The sequence below is a fragment of the Parus major genome, chromosome 22 (assembly GCF_001522545.3).
Source record: "Parus major isolate Abel chromosome 22, Parus_major1.1, whole genome shotgun sequence".
Classification (NCBI taxonomy): Eukaryota; Metazoa; Chordata; class Aves; order Passeriformes; family Paridae; genus Parus; species Parus major.
Genome location: NC_031790.1, coordinates 2,875,192 through 2,884,228, shown reverse-complemented (window position 1 = coordinate 2,884,228; position 9,037 = coordinate 2,875,192). Strand labels below are relative to the sequence as shown.

Below are 9,037 nucleotides of genomic sequence, written 5' to 3'. Positions count from 1 at the left end.
GGGCTGGGAGCTGTTCCTGGGGTCCTGCCCACCTTCCTGAGGGGCTGGGAGCTGCTCCTGGGGCCCTGCCCATCTTCCTGAGGGGCTGGGAGCAGTTCCTGGGGTCCTTCCTGAGGGGCTGGGAGCTGTTCCTGGGGCCCTGCCCATCTTCCCGAGGAGGAGAGAGCACAGGGATGGACCCACCCTTGGTATCCAAGGGCATGCTCCCTCCTCAGGGTGTGTTTTTGGGATCCAGGGGTATCTACTCTCCCTCCTCAGGGTGTGTTTGTGCCTCCAGGCTTGGCATCCTCATTGTGAGGCACCTGAAGAGGCTGGAGCGAGTCATCCTGGGCTACCTGGAGGTGTCTGATGGCCCCAAGGAGGAGGCTAGACTGGGAATCCTGGAGACTCTGCAGTGCACCATAGAGCACGCCTGGCCCAGGTACCTCTGGGGGGATTACACACAGAAAAGCTGTCCTGGCATGAATGCTTCATTCCAATCCTGAGTGTTTCCACTTTAAGGCCCAAAGTTACTTTATCTTGAGGAAAAGGCCCTGAAATCCTAAGGGAGAATCTGTCCCAGGAAGTACCCACTGGCATTTCTCAAAAACCTGGCTCCAAAACAAAGCTGGGTCCTCATTTTGTTCCTACCTGTGCTTGTTCCAAAAGCACAAATTAAATCACTGTGGGGTAAGCCCTGTGCTGTGGACTGGGCTGGGTCCATTCCCAACAGCATCCCGAGGCTCCTGCGTGTCCAGGGCTGTCCTGGCACCAGTCCTGCCCCACAGCAGCCCCAGGCTGTGCTGTCCCCTGGCTCGGGCAGGCTTTGGGATGAGGTGTTTCCCTTTGCAGGATGCCCTGCAGGCTCCCCGTGCTGCTCAAGGCCCTGCTGAGGCTGCTCTGGGACGTTCACACGGAGCGGGGCCCGACCCCTGAACCCGTCAGAGCTGCCCTGCTCCACAGGGCCACCCAGTGCCTGATCCTGCTGGATCGCTGCTCCCAGGGCCAGGTGAAGGTGAGGCAGCAGGATTCTGCATTTCCCCCATCCCATAATGGCTGGATGTGGGATTGAGGGGGGTCAGCCTGTGCTGGGCTCCGCAGGGGAGGGTGGGTGACACCACAGCGGAGCGCCAGGGCACTGGGAACGCTGCTGTTCCCCTGCAGGTGCTGCTGGAAGGGGTGCACAGCAGCTGCGAGGAGAACCGCGTGCGGGAATGCCTCAGGAAGGTGCAGGAGAGCACCTGAGGTGCCTGACACTGCTCACCCCCTTTTGTACAATAAAACTTGTATTTATTTAAGAGTTCTGTCATTCTCATCCCACCTGTGAGCCCCACACCTCCCCCACACACATCCAGCTGCCCCCAGGCCCACAGGAGGTTCCTCCAGCCTCGCAGAGAGCAGCAGAGCTCCCCAGGCCAGTCTGGGCTGAGCTTTTGTGGTTGCAGAGGAGGTGGGGATGTTCCTTTGGGCTTCACCCAGTCGTACAAACTCACTGCAGCCACTGGGCTTGGGACACAAACCCCTCTGCTGCTGCTGCTGCAGAAAATGAGTGGAGTATGAAACCAGCAGTTCCCGAGGGTCCTGTGAGGGGTGGAGGTGGAGTCAGGCCCTGGTGACACATCTGGAGTTGTCAGTCTGTACAAAATGGGATCAGGGGGCCTCAGGCTGCTTTTGTCTTGCTGCTTGGCTCTGTTTCCCCTTCGTACTCTATCTCAATGTAGCGACGTTTTCTCCTGGCTGGGCCCTTCAGGGGTGTTTTCCCTTTAGATTTGGAGTGGGGAGCTTTCTCCTCCACTTCTTCCTCCTCTTCCTGCTCCTCTTCACTGCTTGTCTCCAACTTATCCATGTCCTGAGGAAAATTGAGTGACCAGAGTGATGTCAGAGCAGGTTGTGTAACTAAACCTCCTCTTTCCCCAAAATCACCTCGATCCCATTCCGCACTCCCTGGCTCCAGAGGAGCTGCACAATTCTCTTGCACCTCTCTGATTTTGCTGCCCCAGAGACACGTGAGGGTGGAGGTGCCCAAGCAGCTCAGCCTCACTTTGTACCTGGTGCTTCACCCACCTCAAAGTCGCTGAGCTCGCTCTCCTCTGCTTCCACAAACTCCCTTCTGTCCACGTCCTGCAAGCAAAGCAGCACAGGCAGGGACTGAGCTGTGTCATGGAACAGCCACCAAGGCCACCACGAGCTTTTTCTGAGCTGTCCTGAGCTCTCCTCAGCCAACAGGAAAGGAGCAGCCCAGCTCAGCACCACGGCAGGGCTGGAAGCTTTACCTCATCATCATCATCCTCTTCCCTCTCTGCATCCGACTCGCTCTCGCTCTCTGCGTCTTGCTGTTGGAGGGCCTTGTCAAAGGCGTGGATGGGGAAGTTGTAAATGTCTCCATACTGAAAAGGAAATTGGGATTTTCCATAAGGAGAAAGATGGACTTTGGGCTGGGGGGCACTGGAAGGCTGCACGGGGCAGCCTCAGACTGAGGTGTGGATCAGCCCCTTCCCAACTCTGACCCCACGCTCCTGCACAGAAGATGAGGAGAGCCCTCGTGTTTTGGGGCTGCCTGGGCACCAAACAAAGGGGAGCCCTCGTGTTTTGGGGCTCCTGTGCAGAGAGCAGAGAGGAGCCCTCGTGTTTTGGGGCTCCCCAGACACCAGAGGGGAGGCCTCATGTTTTGGGGCTGCCTGTGTTTTGGGGAGCCCTCGTGTTTTGGGGTGCCAGGCACTCCCCACGCCCCCAGGGGCAGCAGTGTGAGCTCGGTGTGAGCCTCACCGTGTCCTGCTTCAGCCTTTCCAGCAGCTCCTTCTCGATGGCGTTGTCCAGCTGGGCAGCAATCAGGGCTTTCTCCTAGGGAACACAGAGCAGCTGTGTGAGGCCGAGGGGCAGCGAGGACAGCAGCGAGGACAGCAGTGGTGACACCAGGTGACACCAGGTGACACCAGGTGACATGGGGCCATCGGTACCTCTCGCCTGTTCTCGCGCCTCTCAATCTTCCTGCGCAGCGGCACGAGCTTCCTCCTGCAGGGAACAGGCACTGGGAATGTCACAGCCTCCAGCAGCAGCAGCTGCAGCATTCCCAGCGTGTGGAACGGCCTGAGCTTTGGGTGCCTCAGGGGAAGAAGGATCTAAAGGTGTTGGAGAGCGTCCAGAGGATGGGGAAAGGTCTGGAGGGGCCACAGGAGGAGCAGTTCCTCCCAAGGGACAGCTCTGATCCCTGCTCTGTGCCAGGGACAGGAGCAGGGAAGGGCTGCCGCTGTGCCAGGGCAGGGTCAGGTTGGATTTTAGGGGAAGGTTCTTGCCCCAGAGGGTGCTGGCACTGCCCAGGCTCCCCAGGGAATGGGCACGGCCCCGAGGCTGCCAGAGCTCCAGCAGGGGCTGTTGGGGGGTCTGTGCAGGGCCAGGATTTGGGGTCAGTGATCCCTGTGGGTCCCTTCCAGCACAGGACATTCCCTCAGTGCATTTCTACACTGGATTCCTGCAGCTCTTCCAGGCCAGATCCACCTGAAACCCCTCAGGAAAACGGGGACCAGCTCTGTGTCCCAGCAGTGACAGCAGCCAGCAGAGGGGCTCCAGAAGCCAGCAGTGGTCACTTGCATGGTCACTTCCCGTGTCCCTTACTGTCTCTTGAGGGTCAGCTTGCGGATGCGGATCAGGTACTGCGTGATCTTGGTGAACCTCTGCTTGCACTTGTGGCGGATGAAGCGGGGCCAGTAGATGAGGTTCTCATCGATCTCCTCCAGAGCCTTCTCGTAGTTCTTGCTCAGCAGCACCTGAGGGACAGGGCAAGGGCTGGTGACAGAGCACGACACAGCAGGAACCTTTGGGAGGGGCTGCACCGCTCCCACAGTCAGGGAATCATCAAGGAAAAGCCCTCCAAGGTGGATCCCACCCTGTCCCCAGCACTGAGTGCCACCTCCAGGGATGGGCACCCCCAACCTCCCTGGGCAGTTCCACGGCCTGAGCACCCTTTCCATGGAGAAATTCCTGCTGCTGTCCACCCCGAGCCTCCCCTGGCCCAGCTGGGGGCTGTTCCCTCGCCTCGCTGCCCTCCGTGGGGACAGAGAGCCGCTGTCACTGTCCCCGAGCTCACCCGCTCCCAGAGGCGCCGGGGAAACGCTGCCCGCTCAATCGTCTTCATGTAGAGATAACAGCGACCTGGGGACAGGGAACAAAGCCCTGAGCCGCTCCCCAGAGCTGCCCTCGGGCACTGCCACCCTCCCCTCCCTGCCCACGGGCTCCATCCCAAAACCATCCAGGCTGGAAAAGACTGCCCAGATCAAATCCAGCCTTTGGTGCCCACCTTGATCCCAGCCCAGGGCACCGAGTGCCACATCCAGGCATCGACTGCCATGACACCTCCAGGGATGGGGGCTCCAAACGCCCTTCCCAGGAAGGAATTCCCACCTTTCTCCTCGCGGACAGTGGCGTACTGGCTGTTGGCCAGCGGGCAGGAGGAGCGGTTGCACAGCCCCGTCAGGTTGTACTCGTTCCGGCAGAAATTCTGCGTTTTGGTGCTGGAAAAAGGGGGACAAGGAATTAACGAGGGAAGAGCAGGAAGACACCACTGCTCCCGCAGCTCTGCCCACCCTCTGTGACTCTCACAGGCGGCCGTGGTGGCACAGAGATGGCACTCTGGGGTTTGGGGGGTACCCGAGATGTGTGCCCCCTCCTTTCCCTGCTGAATCTCCCCAGAGCCCCCCAAAACTCACGTCATCTTGTAGGAGCAGAACTGCCTGTTCCCCAGCATGCTCCAGACAACCTGCGGGGACAAACAGCGGGTGTCACACCGGGACAGCCCTCACCCGGCCCCGGCAGCCTCGGGGGGCTCTGAGGGACACCCCGCAAACATCGGGCTTCTCTCGGTGCTCCCCGGGCAGGGAGAGCGCGATGCCCCAACGAGCGCAGGCACAGCACATCGGCTGCTGCCAGGTCCCCGTTCACACCCCCGGTCCCTCTGTGCCCCTCGAGCCACAGCCGCGCTGGGGACACGGCTCCCCCGGCCACGTGGGGCGGGCGCACGGCCGGGGCGGGCTTTGACACGGGGCCCAAAGAACGGTCGGACTCACATCGTCCGAGTGCATGGTGGCGGTGACAGAGGTGGCGGCGGTGACAGAGAAGGCAGTGACGGTGTCAGTGGTGACTGCGGGTCCCGGCCGCGCGGTCTAGGGTGCCGCCATTACAGGAAGGGGCGGGGCGCGCGAAGTCTCGCGAGAGCGGGGCCCTGAGGGCGGGAAGGAGGGCGGGAAAAGGGCGGGAAGGAGGGCGGGCCGCGCAGTCATGGCGGCGGGGCCGCGCCCCCTCAGGGCGGTGATCAAACCGACCCTTACTCCAACAGACCCTGAGGGCCCCCGAGCGATGTGTTTGGAACAGGTTAATTCTGTACTCTGGAGCCCTGGGGGAAACTGGAGATTCTCTGCCTGATTTTTTCCTCAGAGCTTCTGAGACCCCCGTGTGCAGCACCGCATTAAATACAGCGATCTAACTGGCTTTGTTGGCTAATTCTAAACCATATTCCCAGCTCAGTTTCTTGAGAGGTCTTCAAACGAATAAATGAATTTAATGTATGTTGGGAAGGACGCAGGAGTAGCACAGACATAGCACAATACATCAGACTATAGCCAGACACAAATGAAGGGTTTTTAGTGTCCTCAGAGGAGCGGTGACATTGCAGTGACATCCTCACTGCCACCTGATTCCAGCGTTACGTCCCACAGCGGCTTCGCTAAATGGATGGCTGGAGCAGAGGTTGGAAATTCAGCCTGACACGGCTCAATTGGCCACATCCATGCTCTGTAAGCAGAATATTGACTCCAAAGCAGGGAATGCATTCCTTGCCCTGGTTATTCCATGTTTTCCGCCTCCACCGGCGGGAATTCCCGCTGGGCTTCCCCGGGGGCGCAGCTTTGGGGCTGCATGGGGCACTCCTGCCTCAGGATGGCCTGGGTGAAGCAGAGCAGAAATGGTGCTTTAGTAAAAATAACCATTACTTTGAACAGTTAACAGGAGCGTTATCACAGCGGGAAAAGCCAAAGCAGACTTTTCCCGTGAGTGCAGGGAAGGACCCTCTAAACTTTCCTCCTTTTATCTGAGTTTTTTTGGTCCGTGCTTGCGGGCGGCATAGAGCCCAACACAGAACGCGCCACCCCTGGCAAATTTATTCCCAATTCCCTCAAATCCCTGGGATATGAAACTCCAGGAAAGCGCCCCTGACTGACCATCTTCTCCTCGGTGGCCGGGGGGCTGCGCAGGAGCCAGCAGAGCGGGGCGTAGGCCACGTTCAGCACCCCAACGATGACCATCAGCCAGGGGAAGCCCAGGGCTCGCACAATCGCCCCGCCCGTGGAGGGACCTGCAAACCCAAACCTCAGAAAGGGACAAAACACCGGGGAGATACGCCCTGAGTAGCTACACCGCGAGTAAAGCCCTCCTACCGACAGCAAAGCCCATGCAGAAGGCCACGTCGGCGATGGCGTAGACGGTGCCGTAGGCTGAGGTGTGGCGCAGGTCCACCAGGTAGCCCATGATGGGCATCATGGAGGAGTCCACCATTCCTGCCCGGGGCACGAGGGGCTCCTCAGTCCCCACGACCCCGGGGAGCTGCCCAGGAGCAGCCACAGCACCCCTGGCTTACCTATGGCAAAGCCCAGGCCAGCGTTGGGGCCGATCAGCCCATAAATGTTGGTGGCCATGGGGACCTGGAGAGGAGAGAGAGGAGGTGAGAGGCTGTGGGAGGTGGGAAGGTGGGACACAGGGCTTGGAATCATGGAATGACGGAATGGGTTGGATGAAAGGGACCTCAAAGCTCTTTCTGTTCCACCCCATGCCATGGGCAGGGTCACCTTCCACTATCCCAGGGTGCTCCAACCTGGCCTTGGGCACCCCCAGGGATCCAGGGGCAGCCATAGCTCCCCTGGGAATTCCATCCCAGCCTCTCCCCTCCCTCACAGGAAGGAATATCTTCCCAATATCCCACCCAACCCTGCCCTCTGTCCCCCTCTACCACCCATTTCCCCTTGTCCTGTCCCTCCATCCCCTGTAAATCCTCTCTCCCCATTTTCCCTGCAGGCTCCCTTCAAGTCCTGCACCTGAAGCCAGAATTCGGTCACCCCGCAGCCTTTTCCAGGCTAAACAATCCCAAATCTCTCAGCCTTAAGATCTGGAGACCTTTCCTAGATCTGCAAAACCCACCCGGAGGTGCAGGGTGGCTGGTCCTGAGCAGGACCATGAAAATCCCTGCGGAGACTCCTCGGATTCCCCAGCGCTACTCACACAGAGGAGGCTGATTCCCACCACAGCCATTCCAATCATGGAGCACAGCCACCTGCAACGTGAGAACAGCGCAGGAGCTCTCAGCCTCGAGCGGAACGTGCTGAAATTTGGGCTGATATCTTTAATATCCCCCTTACCTGCCCATCCTGTTAGCCAGAATCCCAAAGAGGTTGGTGCCAATGAGATAGGAGACGCTGGCAGGCAGGAACGCCATCCCTGAGAGACAGAAATGATTGAAAAGTGTCTCGTGCCCAAGAAAATACAGATTTGCACAGATTTTCGCTCCCCAACAGCCTCATTTGGAGAGTATCATGAGCCAGGCCAGGCACGTGAACATCTCCTGTCACAGTTTCTCCCTGTTCCACCTTTCCACCTTTTCCCTCACTAAATAAAGAGGAATAAAGGTAAAAAGCTCGGGGATCATTATGTAGCTCAGAATTAAATATTTGCTCTCCCTGCTGCTGTACCAGTTGTTTATTTTTCATATCCTCTCCTGCTGACAATAAATAAAAGTGATCAGCTCCATTTCCCCAGGACAGCTTCCTTATTGGAACACGCTGATTTGTGTTTAATTTCCTCTCCTCTAACAGCTGCAGCACGTGGTTAATCCTGCAGGTCTAGCCCAAGCTCTTCTGGGTTCTTTTCCCCACAATTATGGGAGAAGGAGACAGGATAAAGAAGCCCCTCGAGTTTAGAACAGCTCGTGAGAGGGGGTGGGCTGGTGTCGAACTCTGAACCCAAACTCCTCTCAAATCTCAGCTCCCTGAACATCTTAAGGAATATATTTGGGATTTTCTTCTGTTAAGTCACCTCGAAGCTTCTCCGGTGGTGACGGGGGAGCTCTGAGTGCTTTTTCCCTGGGTTCTGTCCCTTCTCCCACTGCCAGGATCCCCGGGTGCCGCTTTCCCCTGGCCCTTCCTTGCTCTGGGGAAGCTTTTAGTGCCTGGCTGTTGCTGAGGATAACTCAATCAGGAGCAATTCCAGCCCCCTGCTCGAAGCCTGCAATCCAATTTGGGATCTAAGTGCAGCCCGGGGCACCCCCCGGGTCATTCCTGGGTTTTATCACCATTCCTGGCTGTTTCTGCAGCAAACACAGGCGTTTGTTATCTCCACATCCCATTTTCCGGGCAGCTGGCAATCAGCAGAGCCCATCCTGCCCTGCCTGGGGTGCTGGGAACAGCCTCATCTCACTCGGAGCTGCCTCTGCAGAGCCCATCTGGCGTCCCCGATCCCAGCCCAGCACGATCCCATTCCCTGCCCTGCAGAAGATGGGCTCCCAGGGCACCCCGCTGCCTCCCTGCCCCGTTACTGCTCTGCTGGCCAGCAAATTCCACACAATTTTATCAATAACAGAGCAGAGCAGCCACCACTGAGGACATTTCCAGCTGGAATTGGAGCCGTGCCCAGCCTGGGATTGCTCACTGCACAGGCAGGAGGGCAGATGTTTCTTTTTGGGGTTTTTTTTGAGTGATGTAAAAGATGATTCAATCCCTCCCGCAGTGCCCAGGCAGGGACAGATCCTGGTCCCTGGAATTGTCCAAGGAGCTCCTGGATGTGGCACTCAGTGCTCGGGGTTGGGATCAGCCACAGGTCAGACTCGACGGGTCTTGGGGGGTTTTTCTGGGATTCTGAACTCTCCGGAGCTCACGGACCTACCGAGCTGCCACTGCGGGGAGCACATGGTCTGCAGCATCCAGATGGGCAGCGTGGGCTCCAGCATGGCCACAGCCATGTTGGAGAAACACAGGGCTCCTGGAAATGGGGGAAACAGGAGAAATGGGAGAAACGGGGGAAA

At 58.4% G+C, this 9,037-nt stretch overlaps 3 protein-coding genes across 3 annotated transcripts in view; 1 reads left to right on the top strand and 2 right to left on the bottom strand.

The window, feature by feature from the left end:
* TTI2 (TELO2 interacting protein 2) overlaps positions 1-1,279 on the top strand; it is a 3,511-nt gene extending 2,232 nt beyond the window's left edge. The window contains exons 6-8 of the mRNA XM_015648659.1: positions 278-421; positions 832-994; positions 1,144-1,279. Coding sequence (XP_015504145.1) covers positions 278-421; positions 832-994; positions 1,144-1,224 — 388 coding nt within the window. The 3' untranslated portion in view covers positions 1,225-1,279. The remainder of the gene's footprint in view (positions 1-277; positions 422-831; positions 995-1,143) is intronic.
* MAK16 (MAK16 homolog) lies at positions 1,248-5,163 on the bottom strand. The gene is made up of 10 exons (XM_015648616.3): positions 5,040-5,163; positions 4,683-4,732; positions 4,378-4,487; positions 4,064-4,128; positions 3,592-3,743; positions 2,937-2,991; positions 2,746-2,820; positions 2,253-2,366; positions 2,044-2,100; positions 1,248-1,828 (listed from the first exon to the last, which is right to left on the bottom strand). Exons 1-10 carry the CDS (start codon positions 5,052-5,054, stop codon positions 1,640-1,642), a joined length of 882 nt encoding a protein of 293 aa, XP_015504102.1. The 5' UTR covers positions 5,055-5,163; the 3' UTR covers positions 1,248-1,639.
* Positions 5,164-5,496: 333 nt separating this feature from the next.
* SLC18A1 (solute carrier family 18 member A1) overlaps positions 5,497-9,037 on the bottom strand; it is a 12,631-nt gene continuing 9,090 nt past the window's right edge. The window contains exons 9-14 of the mRNA XM_033519395.1: positions 8,899-8,994; positions 7,380-7,458; positions 7,243-7,294; positions 6,605-6,668; positions 6,405-6,524; positions 5,497-6,322 (exon numbers count right to left, since the gene is read on the bottom strand). Coding sequence (XP_033375286.1) covers positions 6,039-6,322; positions 6,405-6,524; positions 6,605-6,668; positions 7,243-7,294; positions 7,380-7,458; positions 8,899-8,994 — 695 coding nt within the window. The 3' untranslated portion in view covers positions 5,497-6,038. The remainder of the gene's footprint in view (positions 6,323-6,404; positions 6,525-6,604; positions 6,669-7,242; positions 7,295-7,379; positions 7,459-8,898; positions 8,995-9,037) is intronic.